At 37.2% G+C, this 27,685-nt stretch overlaps 1 protein-coding gene across 1 annotated transcript; it reads left to right on the top strand.

The window, feature by feature from the left end:
• The first annotated feature begins 1,141 nt into the window (after window positions 1-1,141).
• LOC131695965 (uncharacterized) lies at window positions 1,142-26,034 on the top strand. Its single transcript, XM_058984498.1, has 6 exons — window positions 1,142-1,304; window positions 1,385-2,776; window positions 2,831-3,580; window positions 4,168-4,265; window positions 18,845-19,226; window positions 25,952-26,034. Exons 1-6 carry the CDS (start codon window positions 1,142-1,144, stop codon window positions 26,032-26,034), a joined length of 2,868 nt encoding a protein of 955 aa, XP_058840481.1.
• The last annotated feature ends 1,651 nt before the right edge of the window (window positions 26,035-27,685 follow it).

The raw sequence follows: 27,685 nt of genomic DNA, 5'->3' as shown, positions 1-27,685 counted from the left end.
ACTGAATGGAATAAAAAATAAAATTGAGGCCTAATGTGGCAACGCATCGCTTCAAACCGGGTGCAGTCCGACATCGCTACCGCTCCGTTGGTTATAGCTTGAATAATCAGGGAAAACGAGTGGATCACAGGTTTGCTTGCGAGGGGCCGCCACTTCCGACGGCGGGTCGGCGGCAACCTCGGTCGGCGGATCCTAAGCAGCAGTACGGTCTTGGCTATGCAGCAAAGCCGCTACATTCGATAGAAAATTCAAAAAATAAATAAATAAAAAAATAAATAACTATGCATGTTTCTGGTGAATTATTTGAGATCGAAGTTGGCTTTGAGAAAAGTTGGACGCGTTTTCCTTAAGGTATGTGGAAGCCACGTTGCTAGGCACCGACTCGCTTGTTTACATTAGCAAAAACTGAAATCTGAAGTGAAAATTCAAACGCACAAATAAGAGTTTCCGAACATTTTCCTTTGGTCATCTGCACATTGGCAGACAATTTGAAGTGTTGTTAGTAAACGATTAAAGTTTCGCGAGTGTTTTTGGAGTGGTTTGTGAAAAAAGTGCATTTGAAAAAGTGCAATGAAAACGAAAAGAAGAGTGTTTCGAAAAGAAACCCCAAGTGAAGAGGGTGATATTTTCGCACAAAATAGGAGCTACAGATGGCATTCCGTCAAAAACTCGGATTGATTGCATAGGAAAATATTCTAGCTTCCTTAAGTAGCAGTTTCGTGGCACACCAGCAAGGTTAGTGTGTTGAAAAACGTATTTTTATATTTGCTCATGCCAGATACATGGTTAGGCAGGGAAGAGGAGTGTGTGTGGCGTAGGAGCTATGTTGTGGCTCGCATGTATAATGTCCTTAAATGTCACGTTTTGCCGAAAAATCAATTCTTTGTGCTGTAATTTAGTTTTGTCTCGTGCGGTTTATTTCGTAAATTTAAAAGTTATTTAGCACGGACGAGTGTGTATGAACCTTTAATGTAATAAAGCCCGCAATCTAATATACATAGTCGCTTAGTGGAAACGTTAGTTCCAGTCATCGGTATCGGTGTACTACTGATTGTGGAATATTGTCCTTCGGAAGCAGTGTTCGGATATGGATAAGAAGTGTTTGGATCGTTGAATATCCGTTTGCAATACATCCCTTGTAATGAGGACCAGTAAAACTACTGCGCTTGGAAGAGCTGCAGCATGTAAGCAGGTGCATTGGCGTGAAACAGCGACAGCTGGGTTGAGGGGAAATTGTGAAAAGCAATTGCACGTCGGACTTGACATACAGTTGTCAACACCACCAGCGAAATACTCGAAAAAGGGTGTGGAACGAAGGTGAAGACTTTAGGAATTACTTGGGATCCAAGCACTGATCACCTACGATTCGTTTACGACATTGCAGAAAATAGCGATATTTGGACCAGGAGGCGCATGCTTTCGGCTATAGCAAAGCTGTTCGATCCACTTGGATTGATTTCGCCGGTGGTGGTCTCAGCAAAAATTATTATGCAAGAATTTGCTTTGCTGCAAACTGAATGGGATGCTCCTGTGCCGCCCACCCTGGAGAAGAAATGGACAGATTTCTACGGCCAGTTGTCCAGATTATCAGAGCTACGAATCAGTAGATTTGCATTCATTTCCGGTTGGGTCAACGTTCCGCTTCATTGTTTCGCTGACGCCTCCGAGGTAGCATATGGAGCGTGTTTATATATACGTACAGTGAATCGAACAGGAAATGTGCGAATCGAGTTGCTGTCTGCTAAGTCCCGCGTCGCTCCGCTAAAAAGATTAACACTTCCGCGACTAAAACTCTGCGCTGCAAGGGAAGCAGCTTGTCTGCATGCGAAAGTAGTCAAGTCTCTTGATTTGACTGGTTGCAAGTGTACCTTTTGGTCTGATTCTACCATTGTGTTACACTGGCTAAAATCTCCTCCTAACACGTGGAAAACGTTTGTGGCTAATCGTGTTCAGACGCTGTCACATGGATATTATTGGCAACATATCTCGGGAAAGGAGAATCCTGCCGATTTAGTCTCTCGCGGTATGTCAGTTGAGGACTTTCTTCAAAGCTTGCTGTGGAAATGTGGGCCTCCGTGGTTGCAGTCGTCGGCTGAAATATGTCAATCCAATACCCGAGACGTGAATTTCACTGATGAAGAGCTGGAGACACGAAAGCTAGTTCATACTGCCATTGTTGTGCCAGAGCCGAATGCGCTGTTCATGATGCGTTCTTCGTTGGAGCCACTTTTGCGCATTGTTGCATACTGCATTCGTTTTACTCGCAACTGTCGGAATGTCAAAAGTCGCAATCGTTCCCCATTTATAACTGTCGAAGAATTCTCAACGGCAAAGTTGGCTTTGGTCAAACTAGTTCAAGCCGAGTGCTTCGAGAATGATCTTAAACATTTGCACAAGCACGGACATGTCCATAAAAGGTCTACGCTTAGGTTGCTTCGTCCTTTTCTTGATAAGGCCGGCATCATTCGAGTTGGTGGTCGTCTTAGTTATTCCGCCCAAGAATTCACTACAAAACATCCAACAATACTTCCAAGTGTGCATCCCTTCACCAGTATGCTCGTTGATTATTTTCATCGTCAAACAGTCCATGGAGGACGTCAACTAACACTAGCGGTTATGAGACAGGAGTTTTGGCCCATACATGGTAAACGAGTGGTCAACACCGTGCTTCAGAAATGTCATCGTTGTTTTCGCTGTAATCCAGTACCCATCCAGCAACCAACTGGCCAGCTTCCATGTACACGCGTTCGACCAAGTAGACCGTTCTCCATCGTAGGTGTGGATTACTGCGGTCCTTTTTATTGAATGCCTCCGCATCGTCGTGCCGCAGCTCCCAAGGCATATATCGCTGTTTTTGTTTGTTTCGCCACCAAAGCGATGCATCTTAAAATCGTCAGTGACCTATCAACAGTTGGATTTATGTCGGCTTTCCGTCGCTTCATTGGATATCATGGTGTTCCGAGCGAAGTTCATTCAGACAATGCTAAAAACTTCGCTGGCGCCAAGCACGAGTTAAATGAGCTATACCGCATTCTAAATAATGAATCGAACAAAATTGGAACCGAACTTGCTCAACAAGGTATTTCATGGCAGTTTATTCCTCCTAGAGCACCCAATTTCGGCGGATTATGGGAGGCCGCAGTTCGCTCCGTCAAAACGCCTCTCAAACAGGAAATTGGTGTACGTCAGCTCTCTCATGAAGATTTCATCACGCTTCTTGTTCAAATATCGGCTGCGCTAAATTTCCGTCCATTAGCACCATTGTCTGACGATCCCTTAGACTTCGATGCCCTCACGCCGGCGCATTTTTTGATCGGCACCGCTATGAAAGCCCTTCCAGAACGAGACCTCCGCAGCATCCCCACAAATCGTCTTGCCCACTACCAACAGCGACAGCAAATGTTCCAGCACTACTGGCAAAGATGGAGTAAAGAATATATTTGTGAATTGCAAACATCGAACAAGCATCTGCAACCAAGCCCAATTCGTATCGGTAGCATCGTGGTACTACGAGAGGACAACCTGCCACCACTGCGCTGGCCTTTAGCCAGAATCATCGAGGTGCATCCTGGTGAAAAAGGTATCGTTCGCGTAGTGACTGTAAAGACAGCAAACGGAATATACAGAAGACCCGTATGCCGAATATGTCCACTGCCATCGGAACACAAAAATGCTATAGCAGAAGAGAGTACAGAAGGTCCTTAAATTTTACAAGTTTGTTAGATATAAGCTTTCTATTGTTAATGGTCAATTTTAGTGTTATATGTCTAGATTATATAGTTAAAACTAGTTCAAGGGGACCGGTAATGTTGCAATTAGTAGTTAGTATCTAAATTTTGCTATGACTGCATTATCCTAAACTATAAACTAACTGTTATACGCTTATCGTCTAAAAGAAAAAGGAGCATCTCTAATTGTTATCACATACACTGATTGTATGATAGTGAAGTAGTATGCAGATCCGAACGATAGTAGGTAGAAGATAGTAGGAAAAATTTCTGGCCTGTCAGTAGCCAACCGATTGCCTTTAAATAAACACGGCCTCTACACGCGCATCTTTTGCAATAAATCGGTGTATTGTTTAGCTTCAATAAAGTGTGATTATTATTCGGAACGTTATTCGGAAGTAGTACTTTTATTCGGAATTGAATTTCACCTATGAACTAGGATACAATTTTGGAAGGAACTGGGACACTTTGGAGAAGGAATATCTACAGGAAAGGAAAGGATTGAACATCAGGGAACAGTGTAAGAAAGGCCTACAGGTCAGTAAAGGTAGAAAAGGAGGTAACGCTGGATTTGGAATTGTTGGAAGTTAATGCCGATGGTGTTTGGAAGTTTTAACTCGACCCACGAACCGCAATCCAACAGGATGAATAGATAAGAAAAAATGACAGAAAGACGGAAAATAGAAAGACACTAGAAAGAACGTATTGTTGCTATTAACGAATTAGATTCGAAATCAATCCAAGAAATTTTGGCGTTTGGCGTTAATCACGGTTTTTTCTAAAGAATTCCTACAATATTAACAAAAAAGTTTCTACGACAGTGCATGTAACTTTCGTAAACATTTTCCGTAAATGTCACGATCAAATAATATCACAATCATTCGAGTACTCAATAGTGCTTAACACTTGAAACCATAACAGTTTTTGCAACCGACCGAGACGGTTGTGCCTCCAGGTGGAAGGTTTTGTTCTCGAGAGAGTGACGGAGTGCGAGACGCTGTATGCGTTATTGTGGGAGAGAGAGACGAGTTTGTTAAGTGTGAGTCGACAGTTGATACGTCGGAGGCGCGGTCAACGGCATCCTCGACAAGTGCTGTTTTGACAGCAAACCGCGGGTAGACGAATTTGCCTACCGCGGTGGCAGAAATCGACAGTGATCGTGCCTGTACACACAGAAAAAAAAATATAGTGTATTGGTGTCGTCGGGCAATTCTAATCGACGAGAGGGAAGCGTCACAGGTAGACAGGCACGTAGCCAGAGGGGGGGCTAGGGGGCTAAAGCCCCTCCCGAAATTTTTCAAAAATAAATTTAAGAAGCAACATGTTTTTCGGTAACTCGTAAAAAAATTGTATCTTGTTTGGTTTCAACAAATTAATGGGAGAATGGTGAGGAAGATTGCTATTTCGAGCCACCGAAGACATCGGTCACGATATCTACTCAGTATGCCGAGTCTGATAACACACTTCCTTTCATATTGTGTGACTCGTCGGAAGAACAAAAGAAACCGTTACTTTAATTCTTGCTGGGGTGATCCGTCGGATGATTGAATCGCAGAAGCAAGAAGTGGTACTCCAACCAAACGTGGAGGTTGATTTCCGGAATTTTTGCATAACCGAATTTCATGATGGGAAATATTTGCTAAAGGTGAAAATAGAGGTTATGCTTACGATCTTCGCCTCTAACGAGTTCTACCTTGCCAGGCATTCAGTACTTATGTTACTCAACAAATTAGCCCAGGCGAAACCAGTCATTTTGCAACTTGTAACACGTGGTTGATTCTCATATATATGTATGATGAGAAAATCAATGTTCGGCTACAAGATCTGATACCACTTACTTGAACCGCGGGCGAACGACGAGGAGGTTAAAGCCCCAATAAACAAACTTAACTTATTTGAATCGTGGCCATTAAAAGATTCCTGTCACATTAGGAAAAAATGGAATTTATTATAAAGGACACATCTAGGAATTAGACGGGCAGGGTCAGCTAGGATTTCGTCCTAGCTGACCCTGCACGTACAAAACGCAATGCGATGGTATCATTATATACGTTACATCTTTGCACATCCATAGTCTCCAATACGATTACCTGAAAAACAAACAATTGCCAAATTTGTGGCTGCTGTTCATATAATATTGACGGCAAAAACTGCGTCTAGTATCTCAAAATTAACAGTCAGCATTATCATTGAGGAAGTCGACACTGGTGGCCCGTAAGGGGACAAAACAAAAATGAAATCAGATATTCGCGAACATGGACATGGCAGTTACCACGATAATAATACGGAAGTGTAAAAGATAGATCTGAACGACCACCTAGACGCGGTTGATTATGAAAAATATTTCTCAGTCAGTAAACAGGTCAATCGCACGAGATCTGTTAGACAACCATTAGCGTTTTATCATTTTCATTGTTTACATCGTGGAAATATATTAAAGACTCAAGGCTTCATTTAGCTAATGCATTGAACCGACTCAAATAAACGAATTATATAATAAAAATTTAGAAGTTTCATAGAAAACTGAGTACAAAAACTGTCCCAAAATTAACATTTATTGCTAGTGATGGCATCTAACAAAACTCATTTTATGCTAGATATTGGCCTGAATAAAGAAAGTTAGTTAAATCATACGCAAATTGGATTTCTGTAATAGATTAGAGCACTGTACAGTTAATATAAACGTCAGGCATCTCACTCAAGCGTGCTAAAAAAAACATTTCAATTAGCTGATGACATAGTTGTAGCCGAGACGACAGTTTTTTTTTAGTTTCGCATCATTTTAATGCAATAGTATTTCTATTGACACTCAATTTCATTTTATGTGGGGAATGCGGGCCGTATTGAAACACTGTTAGTCTGGAAAATCGAACAATAAGCAAGAAAAACGTGAAAAAGTAAACATGCCAAAAAGTGGTAAACCAGCGGTTTTCCTGAGGTGTTCATCAACCCATGAATCGTATATTACTAATTTTGTTGATAAACAGAAACGTACACAGTAACGGTAGGACTAACTGACGTGATTTTACACTTACTTTCCTTCGGATGTCAATTGATCAATTGATGCTAAATCACATATTAGTCTATCAACCATAATAAACTAAATGTTGCAACCACCAGCAGCATTTTAGTCGCTTTCGATGGTTTCTAATTAATGCCTATGTAAGATTGAAAACGACGTGTCGATAGACATCAGACATCAGTAGGTTATCACGGAGAGCGACTAAAATGTTGTAACTAGTTGAGTCTGTAAGTCAATAAGGTGGGATTATTGTTTCGATTTCATGTTTTCCTTATAATAGTCTTTCGTTTTACTTTTGGTCTTTATGGAATAAGATGATAAGACATCACGGAGAAAAAAAGCAAAAAGGAATCAATAAATTGAAATCGAGGGGAAGTAAGTGCGATGTATTTCCTTCTATGTGTCGAAATTAAGAGATGCTGAAATTATTGAGCTTATTCACATTTATATTTTTTAGTTATGTTGTCAGCAATGAAGCATTAATTAAAATTTTACGTAAATTAGATGATAGTAGTAACAGTGTTAAGTGATTTTCATTCGATTTGTGGACAATTTTCTTGAATAGATTAAATTCCGGGCAGTTACCTTTAGTTGATTAAATCATTGAAATACATAAGTCATTCCACGTCAGTTTTACAACCAAAATTTTAATTCCTTCCAAAATATTTTCTTACATTCTTTAGCTAAAAATAATTGACACGTATTTTTTGGTTTGGCTAAATATTATATTTTTTTTCAAGTTATTTGCTTTCGAACTTTTGAAGTCTATAAAATTGAACATTTTTCAATCACTGATAACTCGGAAACGACTCGATATATGGACAAAAAAATTAAATAAAAAAGATGCGTTTTCAAATAAGCTTACCAAAAAAAAAATCACAATTTTTTTGTTATATAACTTATGAAATTTGCAATTACTTGAAACGAATTGATTTTTTTTAAGGTTGGACTAAATTTTTTATTTATTATTTTCTTTAAGTATTAAAATCATGTTAAAAAGATTGTGTAAAAATTTGGCAGTGGAATTCTTTGCGAGATTTTACAATTATAAACATAAAACAAGGCAATTTTACACTAAACGCCCAGTGAAAGGCCTCTTATAACTGAAATATCTCGTAAAACACTTCGAGTTCCATTCTGAAATTTTCACTTAATCAGTAATATAGTTATGTAATCAAAATAAATTTGATTTCGGGGGACTTTAAAAAAATATTTGCTTTTAACATTAGAATACCCCCAAAAAAGTCTTAAATTTGCAGAATACGAGTCATTCCACGATTTACAACTATAATTTTAGTTTCCTCCAATTTTTTTGCATTCTTTAGCTGAAAATTATAGACACGATTTTTTTTTTACTTTGGCTGAATTTGATATTTTTTCAAGTTATGAGTTTTTGAACTTTATAAAATACTAGCTAATACCCATCGCGCGTTGATGCGACTTTCAACGAAATAGGAGGAAAACACAATTTGTTCCGAAGTGCCATCTTGTAGGCAGATAATCCCCACCAATAGCACACAAACACGCTCCATAACAAATTCCTACTATGCATAAATTTTTACGGCAATTGGTTAAGCCGTTTGGGAGTCCATAAATCATATACATACAAATATAGACTTTTAATAATATAGTGATTTTTTAAAGTTTTATAAATTTAATAGAATTGGACATTTTTCATTCCCTGATAACTGAGAAACTGTTAGATTTCTGGAAAAAGCATTAAATAATAAAAGCTGCGTTTTCGGAAGATCTCGGCGGATTTTTTTTGTAATATTTGTTTTTGTTAAATAATTTATGTATTATGCAAATATTAGTAACAAAAATTTTTTTTTCAGGGTAGGGCCAAAAAAATCTTTTTAGCTTTTTCAAATAATTTATAATTATATCGAGAAGATTGTGTACAAATTTCAGAAAGAAATTCGAAGTATTTTACGAGATATTTCAATTACAATAGGCCTATCACTAGGCGTTTGGTGTAAAATTGCCTTGTTTTAAGTTTATAATTGTAATATCTCGCAAAGTATTTTGATATCCACTCCCAAATTTTTGCACAATTATTTTAACATGATTCTTAATATTTAAAGAAAATAATAAGTAAAAAAATTGGTCCAACTTTAAAAAATTCAATTTGTTTCAAACAATTGCAAATTTCATAAGTTATATAACAAAAAGAAATTGCAATTTTTTTCAGTAAGCTCATTGAGTACACAACTTTTTTATTTAATATTTTTTTTCCATATATCGAATCGTTTCCTAGTTATAAGTGATTGAAAAATGATCAATGTTATAAACTTCAAAAGTTCAAAAACTAATAACTTGAAAAAAAATCATATTCAGCCAAAATAAAAAATACGTGTCAATTATTTTTAGCTAATGAATGCAAGAAAAAAATTGGAAGGAATTCAAATTTTGGTTGTAAATCAGACGTGGAATGACCCATATATTTTGATCCTATTGATCACCAAAGATCCTCCTTCCTAACTGGGGTATGCCAAAAAATTATGTTAGCATGATGCATTAGAACTGGTAATAGTTACAGGACGCCAGATCAAGAAAGTAGAAGTTGAACCATCTACAATTCGTTTGCTAAATCAGAAGATTTAGTGCAAATTGCGACATTCTCTTCGATCGAATATTTTATGGATATTTTTCTATTCATTTCGATTTAGCGTCCTATACACATTTTAAACTTGTAGCTTAGAACACCTTGCGTTTTCCAGCACCGTCAAGGATTGTCATATTCGGTTAGCGCATAAATACTGAGAACTCTAGAATATCCATTGTTGCAACGAGAGTAAATTGTAACTTGTAAATAAAAATAAGTAATAAAAATCAAATTAAACATCAATAATTCGTTGATGTACTATAGCCTTTCTTGTGACAAAGAACATGGCCTGTCTTAGATTTGGCTTTGTTTTCATTAAGAACTTTTCAAAATATCGTTTAGTTTCTAGTGACAATATGAAGTAATTAGAACTAAAAGCTTTATGCAGGGGCGGGTAAAGTGTAGTTGGTAAATCGATTGCCTTGTACGCAGCTCATCACGGTTCATTCATCAATCCCGCACATATAGGGTTAGAATTTTTTCTAAAGAAATTTTATAACCCAAAAAGAGGCGAATAAAAAAAAGGTTATTATAGAGGTTAAAACCTCTATAATCGAAATAAAAAAAAAGCTTTACACAATAATTTTTTAAGCCCCTCCCGAAATAAACTCCTGGCTACGGGCCTGCAGGTAGACCCATTTGCTCTATTTGTCTACCGCAGAAGTGGTACGACGAATAAGGAAAACAAGTGGCACCGAAAAGTGCCGCATCGACAGTGGGATTTTCGCAGCAAGCCACAGGTAGTCACATTTGTCTACCAAGGTGGTGGAAACGGAGAGAGCGCGCTTGTGGTAGTGATACCGACGAGCAGCTTAATCGGAGAGAGTTTTGAAGTGTTGCAGGTAGGACTATTTCTCTACTGAAGAAGCAACGCGACGAAGAAGGACAGCAAGTGTCACATTGTCAAACAACGGGCACCGAGTTTACAACGTAACACATGAGGTGTGTTCTACCGGTGTCTTCGTCACCTAATAGATAGTAGATAACAGGTATATTTTTCATTCCTTTTTGTGATAGTTTTTCTTACTAGGTAAAATGGATGAAGAAATGGGAGAACGAGTAACAGACCCTCCCCCTAAGCCTTATGCTGAAAATGTAAATCCGACTAGAATTAAAATTTACCCAGAGTTGTCAACGGGACCATGGATTGTATTTATTAGGCGTAAAGCAAAGGCGCTAAATATGATTCAAATTTCTAAAGATTTGACTTCGCGATTCTCGGATGTAAAAGAGATCGTCAAAGTAATTAAAGATAAAATACGCATTGTCGTTGGTAGTCTCAAACAAGCCAATGCAATTGCTTCTTGCGAGCTTTCTACGCGTGAATATAGAGCGTATATTCCTTCAAAGGAAATTGAAATTGATGGGGTCATCACAGAATCGAGTTTGACTGTTGATGACTTAGTTAAGCATGGGGTTGGTCGTTTCAAAGACACCATACTTAAAGACGTAAAAATACTTGAATGCAAGCAATTGCATTCAGTATCACACGAAGGAGAAAAAAAAGTTTATCGACTGTCTGACTCATTTCGAGTGACTTTCGCTGGGTCTGCACTGCCCAACTATGTCATTATCGATAAGATTCGTCTCCCTGTTCGCCTTTTTATCCCTCGTGTAATGAATTGCCTTAATTGCAAACAGCTTGGCCACACAGCCACTTACTGTTCCAATAAGGCACGGTGTGGCAAATGTGGGGGTTCTCATCAAGAGGATACATGCAATGAAAATTCAGAAAAATGTTTAATGTGCGGAGAAAACTCACATGAGCTCCCTGCATGCCCCATTTATAAATTGCGTGAGGATAAAATTAAACGATCCTTGAAGGAGAGGTCTAAGCGCTCCTATGCAGAAATGTTGAAAAATGCTACCCCTAAACCCATCTTCTTAGAAAACACTTACACATCTCTATTTTCGGAAGAGTCTGACTCTGACGGAGCGTGCGAAGGTACATCATTTGTTTTACCCGGAAATTCCAGAAAAAGAAAACAGTCTTCTTTTCCCAAGCTGCCAAGAAAAGGCCTTAAAATTTCTCCACCAACAGATAAACTGCGCCCAAAACCGAAAAATTCCGATTCAAAACCGAAATCAATTCCGCCCGGTTTTGGGAACGTACAATCCAAACGGAACACCATTACTGGAAATAATAAAATTTCGACTTCCTCTGAGCCTCAGCCGGGGCTAGGATTATTAAAATTTTCTGAAATTGTTGATTGGATTTTTAAAGCATTCAATATTTCTGAACCACTAAAGAGTATACTTTCAGCTTTCCTCCCAACAATTAGAACATTTTTAGAGCAGCTGATTGCTCAATGGCCCATCCTTGCAGCGATTGTATCTTTCAATGGGTAATTCACCTCCTCCAATGAAAGATTCCATCACTGTTTTACAGTGGAATTGCAGAAGTATCATACCTAAAATTGATTCCTTAAAAATTTTACTGCATAATTTAAAATGCGATGCTTTTGCTCTATGTGAAACATGGCTTACCTCAAACATTAATTTCAACTTAAATAATTTCAACATTATTCGCCTAGACCGAGACACCCCGTATGGAGGAGTGCTTCTAGGAATTAAAAAGTGCTATTCTTTCTATAGAATTAACATCCCCTTGTTTGCGGGCATTGAGGCTGTAGCTGTCCAAACGAACATTAAAGGCAAAGACATGTCTATCGCTTCTATATATATACCTCCCAAAGTTCAAATTGGACAACGTCAAATTTTTGAGGTAGTGGAATCCATGGCTGCTCCGCGTCTGATACTGGGAGACTTCAACTCGCACGGAGTATTGTGGGGTTCCCTCTACAATGATAATCGATCCTCTTTGATATACAATGTTTGTGACGAATTTAATATGACAGTTTTAAATACTGGCGAAACAACACGCATCCCCAGACCTCCTGCACGTCCAAGTGCATTAGATCTATCTCTGTGCTCGACATCACTTCGGTTAGATTGCACGTGGAAGGTTGTACCTGATCCTCACGGTAGCGATCATTTGCCAATCGTTGTTTCAATTAACAGTGAATTAGGCCTTACGAATTCAATCAATGTTCCTTATGACTTAACACGAAATATTGATTGGAAAACATACGAAACATTAATTTCCACTTCTCTTGCTTCGACAGAAGAGCTACCCCCTACCGAAGAATATGAATTCCTAGCGGGTTTAATTATTGAAGCAGCAGAACAAGCCCAAACGAAATGCAATCCTGGAGTGACAATAAATAGACGGCCCCCTAATCCTTGGTGGGACAAAGAGTGCTCCGATGCATATGAAGCTAAACAAGTTGCCTACAAAGAAATTATGAAACAGAAAGGGGGTATACGTGAGAACTTTGAAAATTATTTCATTTTGCAAAACAAATTTGATAGTCTCCGTCGTGCCAAAAAGTCTAGTTATTGGAGACGCTTCGTTGATGGCTTGTCAAGAGAAACATCAATGAGTACTCTTTGGAACACAGCCAGAAGAATGAGGAATCGTAACGTGACTAATGAAAGCGAAGATTTTTCGAATCGTTGGATATTTAATTTTGCCAAGAAAATTTGTCCAGATTCTGCTCCTGTGCAGAAAATCATTCGCGATGCTCCCACAAGTAACGATTTCATAGATTCGCCTTTGACAATGATGGAATGCTCAATTGCACTCCTCTCATGCAACAATAATGCTCCGGGACTAGACAGAATTAAATTCAACTTGGTGAAGAATCTGCCTGACCTAGCAAAAAGACGCTTGTTGAATTTATTCAATAAGCTTCTTGAGCAGAACATTGTCCCGCACGACTGGAGACAAGTGAGAGTTATCGCAATTCCAAAACCGGGAAAACCAGCCTCCGATCATAACTCGTATCGACCGATTGCAATGCTATCCTGCATCAGGAAATTGTTGGAAAAAATTATCCTACGACGTCTCGACAATTGGGTTGAGGCGAACGGCTTGCTATCAGATACCCAGTTTGGTTTTCGCAGGGGAAAGGGAACGAATGATTGTCTGGCGCTACTTTCGTCAGAAATCCAACTCGCTTACGCAAAAAAAGAACAAATGGCGTCTGTGTTCTTAGACATAAAAGGAGCATTCGACTCAGTCTCCATTGATGTTCTCTCGGAGAAGCTACATCAATGTGGTCTTTCACCGATATTGAATAATTATTTATACAATTTATTGTCAGAAAAGCACATGCATTTTTCATATGGCGATTTGGTGACACTCAGAATAAGTTACATGGGCCTCCCACAAGGCTCTTGTCTAAGCCCCCTTCTCTATAATTTTTACGTGAATGACATTGATAATTGTATTGTCAGCCCATGCACTTTAAGACAACTTGCAGATGATGGCGTGGTTTCTGTTACAGGACCAAAAGCTATAAATTTACAACAACCATTGCAAGATAGCTTGGATAATTTATCAATTTGGGCTTTAAAGCTGGGCATCGATTTCTCTACGGAGAAAACAGAGTTGGTCGTTTTCTCAAGGAAGCGTGATCCAGCTCAGCTTCAGCTTCAGTTGGTTGGTAGAACGATAGCCCAAGTCATGACCTTTAAATATCTCGGAATTTGGTTCGATTCTAAAGGTACATGGGGAGGCCACATTAGGTATCTGATAAAGAAGTGCCAACAAAGGATAAATTTTCTGCGAACAATAACTGGATCATGGTGGGGTTCTCATCCAAGTGACATGATAAGATTGTATCAAACAACAATACTTTCAGTAATGGAATATGGGTGCATCTGTTTCCGTTCAGCTGCGAACACTCACATTATTAAACTGGAACGGATACAGTATCGTTGTTTACGAATTGCCCTAGGTTGCATGCAGTCGACCCATACGATGAGTCTTGAAGTACTAGCGGGAGTTCTTCCTTTAAAAGACCGATTCTGGGATCTCTCGTCTCGTTTACTTATTCGATGTGAGGTTATGAACCCACTGGTAATTGAAAATTTTGAAAGACTTGTCGAGCTTCAACCCCAAACCAGATTCATGACAGTGTATTTCAATCACATGTCACAAGAAATAACGCCTGCTAGGTATGTTCCCACATACGTCAATATACTAGATATTCCTGAATCCACTTTATTCTTCGACACGTCCATGCAAGCAGAGATTCGTGGAATTCCGGATCATCTACGCTCGCGGGAGATCCCTAAAATATTCACAAGTAAATATCAACACATAGACTGCCTTAAAATGTTTTACACTGATGGGTCACGAATCAGTGAGGCCACTGGTTTCGGTATTTTCAACAATAATTTTTCAATTTCTCTCAAACTTGCAGAACCCGCCTCTGTTTATATAGCGGAACTAGCAGTAGTTCACTATAGTTTGGAAATAATTAATACTTTACCCCCGAACCATTACTTTATCCTCACTGATAGTCTCAGCACAATTGCAGCTCTACGCTCAAAGAGGATTGATAACCACGATCTATTCTTTTTGGGGAAGATACGAGAATCTCTGAGTAACCTGACAAGAAAATGTTATAAATTTACCCTAGTGTGGCTCCCCGCCCATTGCTCTATTGCGGGCAATGAGAAAGCTGATAATTTAGCCAAGATTGGTGCACTAGATGGTGAAATATATGAAAGACCCATCGCTTACAATGAATTTTATAGCGCTTCTCGACAGAGGACACTTGCTAGTTGGCAAACATCTTGGGACAATGGAGATATGGGACGATGGCTACACTCAATTATCCCTAAAGTATCAACGAAGGCATGGTTCAAAGGATTGGATGTAAGTCGGGACTTCATCCGTGTAATGTCTAGGCTCATGTCCCATCATTATACTTTAGATGCGCATCTCCGTCGTATTGGGCTCGCTGAGGGTAATCATTGTGCTTGTGGAGAAGGTTACCATGACATTGAGCATGTTGTTTGGTCCTGCACTGAATATCGTGAAGCCAGATCACAATTAGTAGATTCTTTACAAGTCCGAGGAAGACCAATCCATGTTCCTGTTAGAGACATCCTGGCGTATCGCGATCCTCTATACATGGAACTTATCTATCATTTTCTAAAAACAGCATCTGTCAAAATTTAATTAAATTCATCTCCTCATACTCTCATCCAAGGCTAATCATTCACCAATTAAAGTGTCCTAGAATATTTAGTTTTTAAATTTAGACAATAACAGAAAAAAAGTAAATAAATACACCCGAAAATACTAGATCATTATGAAATACAACAATGTAAGGAAAAAAGCAAACAATAAAGTGATTTCAGTGTTAGTTTTAGACAAAGTACTAGTATAGTTAAAATTAGTCTTAAGGAATAATGTAACGTGCTATGTAAAAAAAGAAACTGGCGTAAAAAGCTTTTGCAAATGCCGTGTCAAATAAACGTATGGAAAAAAAACACTTGAAATGAAATCGATTTTGCCAGATCGATCTCTTTCGTTTAAAAAACCTTTTATAATCCACTTAGCGGTGCAATCGTGCATTTCTCGTTTGTCCAAACATACATAATGGATCGACAGCCACAAGCTTGAGATGCTATGTGTCCATGCTGAAACACTTGAAATCAGCGGGGGATCCAGGAGGACCCTGCCAAAAAAATTCAACTTGTAAATAAATTTTAAATTAGTTTCAATTTTGAAGTAGTTTCAAACTAAAAAAATCATTTCAAATCAAATTGTTTACTTGTTTTTTATTAAATGCGGTTATTTCGTATTACATAAAGTGTTCATTTCAAAATCGAAATTTTAGACTAACCAGGAAATTTTATTCAGGGGAATGGGCTTGTGGAGAGGCTACTTAATGGGGAAAGGGGGGTTAGGGAAGGGTGGTGTGTGATGTGTAAGAGGTGGCGCTAACCCCTCACCGCATACCCCTAGCTACGCCCCGGTCAAAATACAGAAAATTTATATTAGTCAAACAAATTGGCCGGGATTATATTCAGAGTGATTGCATAACTTTTCTATATGAGAAAGACAGAAATCATTGTTGTCAAACATCGATACTTGAAGATCGGATGAAAAAATATACGAAAGATTTGTGCGATGAACGAAAATGAAATCGTGCGGCCAACGAAATATTCGTGATATATGCAAACATTAGGTAAAATAAAGAAACATTTCGTTTCAGTCACTAAAAATGGTTTCATTTTCTACGAAACTATTTTTCACGATTCTCTTCAGCCCCAAATTACGGAACTGGAAGTCGGAATTGAATGAAATTCAATAGCAGCCCATAGAAACGTTGTACCTTTCATTTGAGTCTAAGTTTGATATAATCGGTTCGGCCATTTCCGAGTAAGCGATGTGCATTTTTGGTCACACACACAAACATTTGCCGAACTCGATGAACTGAGTCGAATGTTACAAGAGACTCAGCCCTCTGGGCATCGGTTAAGAAGTCGTTTTTCAGAGTCATTGTATAGCCTTTCTATAAGAGAAAGGTCAATCACCAAATTTTACTTCAGTATTATTTTATGGATCAACTTCCAAACAACTTGGACATTTTTCATTTTGCGATTTTTTGTGTTTCTTGGCCTACGTTACTAATAACAAACACAGCAAAATTTGTTTGTTGATTCCAGCAAAATTTTCAAAATGCGAAAAACTTGACGATTTGAATTAAATTTATTTGACAGAGTTACTTGGCTAAAATATTGCAATTCAAAAATTGTTGGATTGGCAGCGCCGTTACTGTATTTGCAATGACACGGTCCGAAATACTGAAATTTCAATAACTAAGTTTGACAATTGCAATTACTACAGCAAAGTGATGCTTGGTGTCAATTTTTTTGGAAGCCATTTCGACATAAAATGTGAGAAAGATTAAAAAACATATTACTTGAATAGAACATTCTGCTGCACTTTTGACATTACTTTCAATACCTGTCGGCCGTTTTATGTACTACAATAACATTCACTTGTGCATGTGGTACTTAGCAATCAATGATGTGGACGAAAAGTGCCCATTTGTTACAATGATGTAGTCCAATTACGTGCCGTCTCGCCTCTTTCATGTACCATGTTCCGTTTCCCATTGACGGCTACGACGACGACGATGACGGCGATAACGTCCTTATGCCCGATAATAACGTGGTGCGATGAAAAATCACGACATCACACCGTTCTCCGAAGGAACACTTCCCAATCAGCAGCGCGGTGTCGTGCTGCCGTACATCGTGGGGGTAATATGTCCGTCACCAGCTGCAGTGCAGTATCGGCAAAATCCATAGGTTGAAGTTTTTTAAACACAGTGGCCGGCTTTACAGATTTTCCAGAACGCTTATGAAGCTATCCCTGATATCAGTTTTTGAAATGTAGAGAAATACCTAGTTTTCCTTTTGTTTTTAACAGTCTATCCGATAATATAAAAATATCCAAAAAACTGATATTTATTAGGCGAGTAAGATTTGAACTATTGATATAATAATTTGCCAATTTAAGCAACTACCCTTATTCCTTCTATTGAAAGCATTTCAAAGTAACGGAAACCATTTCCCACTATGCGGTTCTGCATTCCGCCGAAGCAGAATTGAACAATGTGCTCTTTAGGTGTTGATGTCAGTCCTCTTTCCTGTTCTGCACCAGCGTGTTGTGCTTTGCTGTCATCACCGTCCCGCCTCAGTGTGCTGCGGAACTCGAACGATTTTTTGCATCACTGCTGAGTGGTTGGGGATAAATTTATTGCTTTCTTGGCAGTGAAATTGCCTGCCAATAAGGAATAATAGTGCTGCATCACGAATAGCTGAAGCTATCAATATTCCGCCAAGGAGACAGCCTGGAGAAGTTGCCATTATTGTTCTTTCTCTTGCGATTGTTCGTACTAAAAGTGGAGAATTAAAACAAAAGCATGTTGACATAATTAGGAACCAGCAATGAAAAATAGTAAACTCTAACACTTTTAAAACATTAACCAGTGTTAAACAAACAAAAATGCAAGTGTTTTGAAGCTAGGTTGACATTTTTGTAGTTGTATTAAATTATACAGTTTTGTTTAAGGATACACACAGTGTTTTAAGACGTCGTTTTCGTGCTCAAAATTAATAGCGTCTAAACCATTAGGAGTATAGTTTGTTCGGAGAAGTTCTTGCCTTTATAATCGCGCATTTACAGGGATATATTGTTCAGTGATTAATTCACCTATAAGTGATAGAGTTACGTTAATATCATTCGTTCTACTGAACTGAATTACTCTTCGTTTGCACCAGTCAGTCAGAAAAAGAAGAACCAATGTTACATAAAATTTCACAGTCTGTATGACTTTTTATAAACAACGCAAAAACTAATTTCAAGAAAATCTTTCTTGAAAACGCAGAAAACCAAAATTTTCCAGTTTATTTCAGACAGAACCGTCTATATAGAGCATCTAAGAGACTTTATCGAATACGTATGAGGCCCGTATATATGTTTGTGCTTCATCATTTTCACTAAGTCTAATGATAAGCACGTGCATGCGTGGGCAGACAGTGCGGTAAGCAAACTAAATATTCGTCCCCTATAAAATGCTGTGTATGTATCTCTGTGCTTCATTAGACTTTTGCTAGTCTATTGAGAGGCACGCGGATGCGCTGTCAGACGGTGAGATATGTTCGGCGGAGATTGTGGCGAGAAGTATTGGAAGAGGAGAAGTATTGCGCGGAAACCATACTAGCTACCCAACTAGTGGCTCGTTGGAGGATGTTGTGCTCTATACTTCGTCCATTATCAGCTTTCCAGCTAAAGACGAGGATCGAACAGTAGTCAAGGAGGACACAAACGGTGAGACAGAGGGCTCTCAGAATAAAACAAGGAGCACGGGCAACTCGTCACACCAGAAAAGCAGCCACAAACCCTCTGAAGCGTTAGAGTTGGCAAAAACCCCAATAGCGAAGGCACCAACCAAGCGATGGCGTTCGATGGACACTGAGTCGCCGAACAACAGTGGGTGTAGGAAAAAGTCGCAACTGAAAAAGATCAAGAGGCAGGTTCCAAAAACTACACAAAAAACTGAGAGCACACCGAAATGGTCAAGTCGAACTCGGTGCGCGGCAATACAAAACGCAAATAACTTTTGTATCGTTGGGAATTTTCATGTTTTCATCTGATTTATTATGAAATATACAACAATATTGGGCCGAAATTACATTGAAAATAGATTGAAAAGTCACTATTATTTCAATTTATTTATAAAAATTGTTATTAAATTTTGCAGTTAACTTTAACTTCCGCCATACAACATTTTAATAGAACTCTTCACTTTTAACCCTCTAGTTCCCATTACGGCCTCTAGACGGTCTCTATAAAAATCTAAATAAAACTACTAAAACACGATTGTGTGTGTGTGTGTGTGTGTGTTGTCACCCGCACTAGCATATCTTCCCAACGCACAGTGGCGGGTTAGCCTAAAAACCTGGCCAAATTGCATGGTAGTACTTTGGATTCTAGTACATAGATTGACCTTCAGATGGTGCTGCCGCATGCTACTTTAAGTGAAACGCTCTAAAATTTCCATATTTGAGGTGTTGGCACATCCAAACAGTTCAAACTATCGCGCTTTGCTCATATTTTTTTTTATCGAGCGCTCGAAATATCAGTATAATTTAAGTACAGCTGGATTTTGATAAAACTGCCGATTTCGAATATGGAATAATGGAAAGTTATGCTGAAGGTATGTACTTTATTTATATGTGTTGATGTCAACAGATACTATTTTGTTTGTTTATAGAAGATGTCAATAACTTTCATAATTTTGTAGTAGACGGTTTCAGCAAACATTTTTGCTAAATTATTGAAATACTTTTTTGTCCACGTATGTCCATTATGTTTCAAAGCAATTTGTGTTCCTTGATCGATTTGGAAAATTATAGAATTCTTGCCCGTTTTTTGAGTAATCTTCGATTAAGTGGAGACGGAGACGGATTACAAGATTTTCAGTTTAAAATTTAGACTCGTACTTTTAATTACTGCTGCACCTCCGGTTGTCATAGCGAGTTGCAAAATACTGCATTTTGAACAGGAAGAATTGTGTATTTAGCGGTGAAAATTTCATTGAGATTCATAAACATTTTCAAAAGTTATTAAAAGTGGAACGCAAAAGACGTACTTTTGGTCGTTCATATTGAAAACCAACGAGGTCAACAGAAGAGATCGCCAAAAGTTCCAAATTTCAATAATCGATTGCGAATATCGTGGTTAAACGTTACCGAGAAACTATGACGTTTGATCATGCAAAGCAAAACAAATTAAGAGGTGGAATATATGACTGGATTCTACGAGCGAAAATCAGTAGTGCAAAAGAATACTGGGATTTCAGGCCGTGATTTGGCTAAAAATCTCACTTTGGCGTACACTGCAGCTTGGCGAATTTGTTTGTGAGAAGGTTATCAGTCGTAGTATGTCAGCAAGCATGACAACAAAACGTGGTTGCTCAAAACTATACCAGGAAGCAGTACAAGCGTGTTCTGACTAAGTATAACGCATGCTTTTAAATGGACGCTTCATCGTAATAATGGATTATGGACAAATCCTCGGTCTATCAATTTAAATGAAACTATGACTCTTAGGGAATTTCACTTATTTTCGTATTTTGTCGTATTCATTTTTAGTTACTACAATTTGCATGCAAGCTTATTGTCAATTTTCACTCCATGCATTTCGTAACAGAATCGGCTTATTTTTTATAATTAAAAAAAATACTATTTTTCGTGCTTTGAGAAATATGTGTATCGGACAACAATTGAATAATAATCGTACAGAGAGTTGAAAAGTTTTATAACTATGTTGTATAATATTTCAAAATACATAGTTTGAAATGCCTAATAACACCATAAATACATAGTTTGAAATGACTAATAACATCAATTCTCATAAAAGCTACATCATCTAGACACCCAAATATCTTATTTCGTGCAAATCAACAAATTCTATCATTTAACTACACACCATTTAAAATTCGATACATTATAAACGTTATTGGCATACACTGGAACCATCGAAACCATTCATTCGTGAAAATTTACATATATTTCTATTAAAATGTCAACCATTTTGTATACGCGATTTTGAATTTTGAAAATCTTACATCAAAACCGTAATCTGCGCCCCAAAAAATCGTGGTATGTTCCTTTGCAGGTCAATCAAAACCATTTTCGACTTTTGATTAGGTTTTAGGGAAAATCCGCCACTGTGCAATGCTCACGCCTTTCATACACACACATTGTTTGAATATTCGTAGCTTTCGGTCAAAAGCAATTGAAGTTCAAAGTTGAATATTCGAGGAAAACGTGGAAAAAAACTATTTTGAGTTTAGTGGTAATCTTCATTAAACAAATTTTAACTATTTTTGGAAATTTAAATAACTAAAAAAAATATTTTTGAGTAGTCTATTACTATTTCATTATAGATGTGAATTGATTTAGTGGAATAATTCCGAAGTTTAGCTTTTTTGTTAATAATTTTTGGGAGAGTCTGGGGCTAGTTGGCGGAATCTTTTTTTCTCCTTTTGTATTAGACATATGGCGCTGTCTCTAGTTCTGCACGCACTCCAAATACTGTGTAATACATTCTCCAATCTGTTTTTGTTATATTTCATTCTGTTTTGTACACGCGATATTGAGTTTTCTAGCGTATTAGAGTAAAGAGCCTATTTTAGTCGGGGTAGGTAGGGTTCCTCGCCATTTCATTAAGTACTCGAACAATGCAATGCGTATGAATTGGAACCAATTATCATTGCTTTCTTCTTATGAACCATTATGATAACAAAAATCGCCTTGCCATTCGAACCAATGCGTTGAACAAAGATCGCTGACGCCGCTCTAACCAACGGCTGTACAAGGTTAGGGCGAAAATAGGTTCATTGCGCGAAAAGAACATTCCGTGGCCGTATATGTAATATACGTAACCACAAACAAAATTGTTTTTTTTTTGTTTGTTCACCTCAGAATTTCACCTGAAGAATTTCGAGACTCGCTTTTGAATTCGAAGTGTGCGCCGAATTCAAAGTGCCGGAAAATTGAGGCTGAAAAATAACAACAAGTTTCGATTAATTTACAGTTTTATTGAAAAGACATCTCACGCGATCCATACTTTATCATCAAAAGTGGCCAGGTGGCATCATTGTGCGTACACTCGGAAGTTGGCAAGATTTCCGCGTCACATATTAAAGGTTCTAAGATGCAGCCAACAATCTGCTCTTTTATGCAACGCATTCTCTTTTACACGATCTTCTTAACCCTCCGGAAGTCGCGCTTATAGCCCACTGAACGAGCACCCGCTGGTGTTCTAAGGCGATTCCGCTAGATTTTCAAACAGCGTGCACTCAGTGCACTAGCGCGACTGCCGGAATGTCAAATAAAAAAAAATAAACATGATAAGTGAAACCATCGCCAGCAGATCCTGGACTCTCCTGCTATAAATTTGAAGTCAATGATTAAACAACCAAAGCGCTAGAGAAATACTCCTTACAGTTTAGGTGATTTGCATTATGATGGAGTCCGAAATAAAAGCAACCATCTGTATTCGCTTATGTTGACGTAACGAGAAGAAAAAAGTTTTTGCTTTTTATTCGCTCAGGTGCCCAACACCGCCTCTAGGCGACCTACTTATTTTAAAGCTTTAATGAAAAATCCATTACTTACAAGAATTATCAACAATATTTTCGTTTTTCTCATCACGAAGCCCACCTACAAGAGTTTTTTCAAGCCAAAAAAAAATTGGGCACTAGATGATTAACTGGGAAAAAATGAACAGGATCAATGCTATCAGTCGTAATAAATAAAATAAAATCCAAACTCACGTTAAAAAATATAAATTACCATAACTTTGAAAATATTTCGAATTTCGAAATACCGTTCAAATTGCAATTTTACTTATTATTGTGAAGCAATAAAAAAATAACAGAAAAACTCGACCGGCGAAAAATGGTATGCACACTTGGGAGATTTTGACTCACAGCTAATCAAGGTTAATAAATAAAATAAAAATACCGTAATCTTGAGCTATATCGTCAAAAATTGAAGAACGGAAGGTGAAAACAGGAAATAATGGAAACACTTTCTCAAACAATGGTTCTCCAATTCGTACAATTCGTTTTCTTCCTCTACTTGATTTAAATCATTTTTTGAATTTTGTTCTATAAACTAATTTTTTGGTTTATTCCTTTTGTGGATTTTATTTACTTTGTTTTCGTTATTTGTTATGATTATATGCCTAATTTTAAATATATGATCATTTCATTTATATTATTTATTTCATTCACTATTATTTTTATTCATTTTGTTCATTAGAGCTAATTTTATCTATTTTATTCGTTTCATTCTTTGGATTCATTCTGATTAGTATATTTATTTCGTGTATTTTATTCATTATAGGTTAAGTGATCAAAATATTAAAAAAAAATTGCGGTGCTATATATTTGTTATTTTACTTGTTTATGATAGAAATCTAGTTTGAAAATATTTATAATATGCAATGAATATTGTTGAATACATTATGATGAAATGGAGTGGTCAATTGCGAATATTGAATGTGAATTGTTCTATGAAGGGTCTCCCTGCTAGATGGATTAAAAGTGTTTTTGCTATGAGAACTCAATGAAAAATTATTCAAATCTAGTTTACACTACAACAAAATTTCTCATATATCTCGTATTCCCATATGACAATATTCTAGAATGTAGTACACATGGCTATAAATACGTTGTTAGTTATTTATGCTGTTGTCACAATGATATACTTTAAACCATCTGGTACATATATGTAAAATAAGAATTCTTTTAACTTTTTATATTACTGACACTAACACAATTAATGGAATACTTCCACCTTACTTAATCCATATACGAGAAACGTGCAAATTTAGAGCAGATGAATCTTATATCCTATAACGATCTGTTTCAAAAGCAGAATGAGTGGCATAAACTGCCACAACTCTGACATCCTCAAGACATAAGTGGCATCAGGTGATCCATATATTAAACCTTTCCAACGAGTAGTGCATTCTATTAGATACTACCACTTTGCATTGCATTTCCGCTACGGATCAGTTTCAAAATGCGTCGGTTTCGTGCAATAGGGGCACAACTCAAAATCTGCAAATGTTCATAAAAAGCATTAAAAAATGTTGATTCCAAGACATAACAAAACATTTTTATAGTCAAAATCATTATTATTTTGGAAAATTTAAGGAACTACCGAAACAATCCGGCGACGAGCTACCTTCGAAAAAAATGTCATTTGTAATGCTTTTAACTTAACTCTTTTGACGATATCTTAGGAGCAAATATAATTATTTATATGCTCTTATGTCGAATGAATTTCAAAACGGTATTGTGTAGGGTGAAACAAATATTTGAATAAATTTGGAGTTGTGTCCCTATTGTATGAATCCGACGATGCCTGCTGTTTTGGGATGCTGCTGACATTGCTCCATTAACGCTTCAAGTGGATACTCTGCTCATGTTAATCTTTCTACGACCAATGCTAGTAAAGGTTTATTCAAGCGCACTATACTGAATAGGGCGGCTTCCCTCCAACAAGTAATACAAGCACTTTACACAAATTTTATACCATAGCGTAAAGTGCCTATTTTCACCCTATTAGGAAGGGTGCTTTTACTTCGTTCCTTAGAACTAACATAATAAGAAAAACTTGTATTGAATGCCCCAATTGTCGTCATACCATTTGACCCAATGCGTTGAACAATGATGGCAGATACTGCTCTAACCAACGGTTTCAAATGGGTTGGGTGATAATAGAAACATGGCGAAAATAGGCTCATTACCATATATATCATTCTATACACCGAAATTTTAATCTTGTCTGTGCATTGTCATTCAATCTCTGCTGTGGAAACGAAATGGGTATCCGATATTTATTGTTGTAGCGATTATCGTTCTGCCTTTTCATTTTTTGTCAAAAATCTTGCTTTCAGTATGAAGGTCTAGTAAAATTTTTCTACAATGATTCAAGTCCATATACGTTTAAGTAATTTACAAGTAAAAGAGAAGTTTTCGAGACATATGAGATGTGAATAATTTTTTGTAGTTACAGTTTTCAATCGTTTTAGAATGCTATCCGCAAATTTTTCTTGCATTTAACAGAAATTTTCTGCCATTATTCTGAAAAGTAATTTCTAATATGATTCACGTTGGGGGCAGGCGTAGCGTAGTTGGTAAATCGATTGCCTTGTACGCAGCGCACCTGGGTTCGAGCCCCGACCCCGCACATAGGGTTAGAAATTTTCATAAGAGATTTTTCTAACCCGAAGAGGCGAATGACCTTAAGGTTAAAACCTCTATAATCGAAATAAAAAAAAAATGATTCACGTTAGAAACCGGTTTCCCTCTTCAATATCCAAATACTCCCATCAATTATCCAATGAGTTAAACAGGGATTGCATTATTTAGATTATCGATAACTTTTGAACAATTATAAATTTACTATAAGCCGGGAGCGGATCCAGAATAAAATTTCGGAGAAGTCCAAAATTTAAATTTTTAAATGTTAATTGTACAATACGTAATATGTAATACCATAATTTAATTAAAATCAGTTTTGGTGGTCGAATCTGGTTTGGAATGTTTCAGAATTTAGAATGAATTTAAAATAGAAACTATTTTTTTCTCTAGACAACGATATTCCGATTTTCTCCAACTTCATGTTTTTCTTCCTTAGCTGCCGTTCCTAGCCCGCTGACCGACATCTGCTGTCTACTTAAAACAGTTGCTAATATCGAAGCTTACCGAAACGTGAACTGATCCTTCAGAGAAGCCGTCCAACTTGACATACATCCCTTTCCAGCTAACCTCGCAAAGTTTCGTCCTTGGTTTCTCCATTGACTTGTTTCTAGAGTGACCGAATACAAATGACATTTTATGTGTCAAAACGGTATTTTTTCCTGAACAGGAAGTTAATAAATTTTTAAAAGTAATTCAAAACTCTCAACCTCCCCTTGCGCACGGGCCTGCTCGAGCTGGATCCTGTACTCATCTAAGAATGACAGAATCTGTCGAACTTGAAGTAGCACGATACGTGTCCAGTTAAATCTGCCCCTAGCAAAATAGGTTACTGGCGAGTGGAATTCGCATTTAAATTTACTATTATTGAACGTCGAAATTGAATAATTTATTAGATGTATTAAATTAGGCTATGGCAACTCATATTCGAAAGTTTACACGACGGCACCCGCGTTACTGTTTGGTATGGTCAAACTCGTGTCGAAGGGTGTCAATCAAGATTCTCTGATGTGTTTTGATGTCACATCATTATCGTTAGGAATTTCATGGATCGCAACTATGCTAAGAATATACAAATTATCATTTTAATTAATGTTTCTGGTAACAATATAGGGGTGAGTGGGTAAACTTGATCCCACTTTTGTTTTTTTCTCATAACTTTTCAATGAAATAAAAATTTTAATTGCAATGTTCGCCAGCTTGAAGTCGATTCGTTTTTCAAGAGCTATGAATAATGCTTAAATCCGAATACTATGTCTTATCAGTAATATGAACAGTTTGGAAAATCATGTCAAAACGCGGTTTTTGTAAGAACGTGTGGTAACTTGATCCACTGCCTTCTAGGGCTAAAGAAACGAAGAAGATTATGGTTTATAGGCAGGAAAGTTCAGCTAATCACCTATCCTGACAAAATAATTAATAAGACTATCTTTTTTGATGCACGACAAACTTTAACCACAGTAGAAAGTCAAGACAAGTATTTGCGGTAAATTAGTGTTGTTTAATTTGCTTTTCCAATCTTCAGTAACTTATACCATATTTTTTCACGGAAAAAAACATTTTAGATCATGTAATGGTGCCAGGTACTTTATGGAAATGATGTTTTTTCTATTTCTATACATTTCGAAAGTGTTTGAGAAAACTAATGATAGGGATCAAGAATACCCAGTGTTACAGGGATCAAAGATACCTATTGTATGAGGTGAACAAAATTTAATTTTTTTTTAAATGTTATAAAACTTTTTATTCGAAAAACGTGTTTTTCTAGACAAAAGTCCTTAGAAAATAATCGTACTTGAAAATATTGGTATATAATTAGTTCGATGATCACATAAAACCGTTCAAAACAATTGTAAAAAGATTATCGAGATGAATTTGAACACATTTTCTAAAATATTAAATAACTTTCCCAAACCAAATATAAATACATCAGATTGATTTTTTAAACATCATAAACGACCAAATATTTCATTTTCTTTCAATATTGTGATAACTTTATGCGTATAGATTATGAGATATGACCAGGGAATCAAATATCCCCAAGGATCAAGTGTCCTCACTCTCCCCTACATAGTTGTTTCAAAAAGTACTGCTACTCAGAGCACTCGCGACACTTTTGAAAGCATTTCGAATGCTTGCTATTGTTAAAATGACCAAGCAGGAGCGGATCAAT

Source organism: Topomyia yanbarensis, chromosome 1 (assembly GCF_030247195.1).
Source record: "Topomyia yanbarensis strain Yona2022 chromosome 1, ASM3024719v1, whole genome shotgun sequence".
Taxonomy (NCBI): Eukaryota; Metazoa; Arthropoda; class Insecta; order Diptera; family Culicidae; genus Topomyia; species Topomyia yanbarensis.
This window is presented reverse-complemented; position numbering and strand designations above follow the sequence as displayed.

Coding starts and splice junctions, on each gene's coding strand:
- LOC131695965 (XM_058984498.1), top strand. CDS start 1,142: ATGAGGACCAGTAAAACTACTGCGCTTGGAAGAGCTGCAGCATGTAAG. Junction 4,266..18,844: donor AGTGTAAGAAAGGCCTACAG/GTCAGTAAAGGT, acceptor GACTTTTGCTAG/TCTATTGAGAGGCACGCGGA. Junction 19,227..25,951: donor GTCGCCGAACAACAGTGGGT/GTAGGAAAAAGT, acceptor TTTCTTCCTTAG/CTGCCGTTCCTAGCCCGCTG.